The following is a 4554-nucleotide window of genomic DNA, read 5'->3' as shown; positions in this document are numbered from 1 at the left end:
CTTAAGTTAAAGTTATAACTTGAAGAAAAAAATTAACATTTGTAAATTAATTAATTTATTAGTTGCAAACTGGTTAGTTGTTAATTTATTAATCAGAAATTAATGCATTATTAATAAGCCATCACGAATTGGCGAGTAGAGAATTGATATTATCTTATTTCCTTTTTTAGCTGTGGGACCATTTTTTAAATAAATAGATGACAATTTAGCAATGGGTAGTATCGAAGGACTGGTCTAGAACTAGAATGCTAGAGTAGGATATAGTTTTGTAACCTCAGGTAGGTACTCAACGATAATGATGTTAATAACTGTAGTGTAGATTTGGCACTGGATTGCATACGTCATACGGCCGAAAACTCATGTATCAATACTTTATCTCGAAATCGTCGTAGATGGCGTTAGAACGTCGTTATGACGTCATCGTTATTATTATTATTACTATTCTGAAGTGCGTTGTGGTGGGGTTAGTACTTCTTACTGAATTAGCGGGACGGTCAAATTTAATAATCAATTAATTAATATTAATGATTAAACTATGAATATTAACAATTTATAAAAATTTTTATGATATGGCAAATAAGCTTGAAAGCCATTATTGGTTTACTTCGTCGTTTTCAAAAAATTGTGCGCCTCATCAGTAGTCAGTGTGTAAATACAATGGCAGCAAAGGTTGGAGTTTCGTGGCTATAATCAGCTAGAAAATCATTAATTTTTAAGTTTTAGCGATTTAATTTTTTATTTTTAACTTTTTAATTATGGCGGTGTTTTGTTTTGTTAAAGTTTAATGTTAAAACTTTTGTCGATCTCGTGAAATTCCGTTCTTTCTAGCTAATGTTAAAAAAGTCATTGAAAAATTTTTCAGAAAAAAAATAAAAATATAGAATAATGAACATTTAAAAATTATCTGAATCGATTTTAAACGAAACGAAACGAATCGTTCACTTATTTGTTCATGTGTGTGAGTATCAATTTTCAATGTTTCAATCATTATAAAAATATAAATAGTAGTTGTCTAGAAGATTAGATTAGTAGTAGACATCTTTAATATTGTTATTACCCATTTATTTGTCATTAAATTTGAGATACAAAACGTAAAATGCAATTGAAACGTTTTATTATTCTGTGATTTTATTTTAAATAAAAAAAATTGTGTTTCTGATATCAATATATCTGATATTCACATATTGGTGCTTTTATGTTTGAAAAAATTGCAGACAGAGCCCCAGTTTATTGAAATGAAATGAGCACTAAAAAGAAAAAATCAAGCAGTAAATCTTTCAAGTCAGAAGACAGTTCAGCAGGTGATCTTAATAATTTGAAATTGCTATCAAATGGTCAGAACAGTAATGCAGGGAATAGCAGTAATGATGGGGACTATGGTGGACCAAACAACAACAGCAGTGAATACAATGACAGTGGTAGTGGAGGGCGGGGAAACAATGGGGACAGCCTCAAAAGCGCTTTCCTCTTCAAGTCCAACTACTTTCCAGAACCTGGAAACAACCCTGGAAAAATGCAGAATAGCTATAATGTACCACAAAAATATGCTGGTGAATCAGATTTAAGGAACAATAATGGATCATCTACTGCTATGATGATGAAGATGATGAAATCCAATCACCCTCCCCCTCCTCCTTTGCCTCCTCCACAGAATTTTCCACCCGATCCCTACGGTTCTCCTTACTTACAGTCCCCTCATCAAAGATATCCCTATCCTACAAACGGTCCAACTAATATGTCTGGATATGATTATTACCATCCGGCTTTCCATCAAAGGGTTCCAAGTCATCATCATGGCTACCTGCCTCCACCATCACATCCCTACCAACAGCACCCTTATAACATGTTTCAACCTCACCCCTACCTGCACCCTCATCATCAACAATCACAACAACAGTCTTTCCATCATCAACAACAACAGCAACAACAACTTCAGCAGCAGCAGCATCATCAACAGCAACTTCATCAGCAGCAACAACAACAACAACAACAGCAGCAACAACATAGGCAGCTGCAATCTCCCCAGAAGCAGATAAAATCACCTCAATCTAATCAACATCAATCTCAGCACTACATACATTCACCTCAACAAAACAGTCAACAACATCAACAACAACAACATGGTCATCGTCACACGAGTCAACAACAATCTTCATCATTAGAGTCCTCAGTCCAGCAACATCATTCAGCATCGTCAGCATCGTCCTCATCTTCGTCTTCAACAGCAACAATAGCATCATCAACACCGATGTTAACTCAGTTGTTGCAGTACCCGACGACAACAACAACAACTCCATCATCGATGAAAATGTTTGACCCCCAACATCTGCACATGTCTGGGGATGGTTATTTCAATTCAGTCAGGCAGTTTTTCAACAAAAAATTAAATCCTTGGTTGTCATCTTCATCATCGGCCGTAACAACAACACCATCATCACCTTACCACCAATCACTACCTTATCCATCATCACCATTTCCACCAACATCTTATCCAGCTCCATCACAATTTCCACCACCATCATCGTCGTCGTCATCATCATCTCTGCCGCAGTTATCACCTTCATCATCTTCATCATTAGCGTCTCCATCGTCACATCCCATACCACCGACGTTATCGTTGAGCTCAAACTCAAACTTTCAATACAGAGGTTACAGGGAGCAAATATTTAAAAATGAAAATCAACTGCAGTCTGACTCTGCAAAGAGACAGCAACAACATTCACATCAACAACATGATATCCAGCAACAGCAGCAGCAACAACAACTGCAAACTAACATGAAACAACATCAACATGACTTTCAACATTATCAACAACAACAGCATCAGCAACAACAGTCTAGCATGAAACAGTATCAACATCCTGACAATCAATTTTATCAGCAGCCCAACATCAAACAACAAAATCCTCAGCAGCAGCAGCTACTGAATGTTCCACAGAACTCCAAACAACAACAACATTACAAACCTAAAGAGGACTCTAATAATCTTGGGCATGGAAAATTTGATTGCTTAACAACAAAACAACAGCTGAACACCAACCAACAAGCACCAATTTATCTGCATAATAGTCATATTAATGAAAGCAATGATGGTAATAACATCAACAACAACAATAATAATAATAATGCTAACAGTAATATTAATTATGACAGCATCAACAACTGCCAAAGTAAGCTCTATAGCACTAGAGACCCCTATCAACAAAAACACCATTATCCAAATTTCAATTTCTACCCACAACAACAACAACAAAAACAGCAATCAACAATTATGAAAAATGACAACAACAGCAGTAGCAGTACTAGTAACATTAACATCAACAACAATAATATTAACGTTAACAACAACAACAACAACTGTAATGATAATAATCTTAGTGGTAATAATGATGACATCAACGTTAACACTGACATCAACGACATCAATGATGGTGATAAAAGTAATAATAATAATAAGAATAATAATAATAACAACAACGCAGTTGCTACCAAAGTTGCAGCAACAGGTGTAGTAGGTCTATTTGAGAATCTTCAGGTTATATTAAGTTTTCTTCAGTCAGTTTACATCCCATATCTAATCATATGTGTCTAGGTGTTGTGTATCTTAGTCTTAATTTTTTTGTTGTTGTTGATTCATTTATCCATTCATTCACTTGTTCTTTCATTCACTTGTTTATTTTTCATTCAGTTTTCATTCATTCATTTATTTATTCATTTACTGGTCCATTCCTTCCTTCCTTGCTTTATTTGTTTTTTTTCTATGACTCACGACCATGATCTTGTAATGTATTTCTTGTAAGGGTATGTTATGGGCTAGATAATAGAATTTTATGTTTTTAAATACTTTGTTTTAAGTATGTGTGCGTGTGTGCGTGCGTGTGTAATTTTTTCCCATCTCTTGTCTTTTCTTCTACATATTGGTTTAGAATTTCCTTTTAAATAATTTAATTAAACATTATTGATGATTTTCAATGTTTTATTAGCACACTGTTAAGTTTATGATAGGTTGAGTAATTTAGATGTAGAAACACTTGGATTCATTATGCCTATACTAACACACACACACACACACACACACACACACACACACACACACACATGCACACACAGACACACACACGTATATACGCAAATACACTCCTACTTGAACACACACCCACACACATACCATGCGCATGTACTGTACTCACATACATGTCTGACAGGAAAAAATGTAGTAATCATAAATCTCAAACACACACATTAATGCACGCACGAACACATATATAGACACATACACACACATATGCACACACATATATACACACACACACACATGCGTGTGTAAAAAAAATACATAAAATAATTTTACCTTTCAAAACACTTGTTGCTGTATGGCTTATTTCAAGTACACTAGATTGTATAATTACCTCCAACATAACCTTATATTACTGTGGGTTTTGTTATTGCTATTTTTATTCAATGCTAAAGATAACTATAAAAGGTACATAAACAATAACAATAGTAATAATAATAATGATAATAATAATAGCAATAATAATACATGCAACAGTA

General features: G+C 34.3%; 1 protein-coding gene across 1 annotated transcript; it reads left to right on the top strand.

Annotated features, from left to right (window-relative positions):
• Positions 1-1240: 1240 nt before the first annotated feature.
• HELRODRAFT_170596 (hypothetical protein) lies at positions 1241-4148 on the top strand (the record flags this gene model as incomplete). Its single annotated transcript, XM_009016399.1, has 2 exons — positions 1241-3506; positions 4111-4148. 2 exons carry the CDS (start codon positions 1241-1243, stop codon positions 4146-4148), a joined length of 2304 nt encoding a protein of 767 aa, XP_009014647.1.
• Between the last annotated feature and the right edge of the window lie 406 nt (positions 4149-4554).

This window comes from Helobdella robusta (genome assembly GCF_000326865.2).
Source record: "Helobdella robusta unplaced genomic scaffold HELROscaffold_18, whole genome shotgun sequence".
Lineage (NCBI taxonomy): Eukaryota > Metazoa > Annelida > Clitellata > Rhynchobdellida > Glossiphoniidae > Helobdella > Helobdella robusta.
Note: the sequence above shows the minus strand (reverse complement) of the source record. Positions and strands in the feature narration are given on the sequence as shown.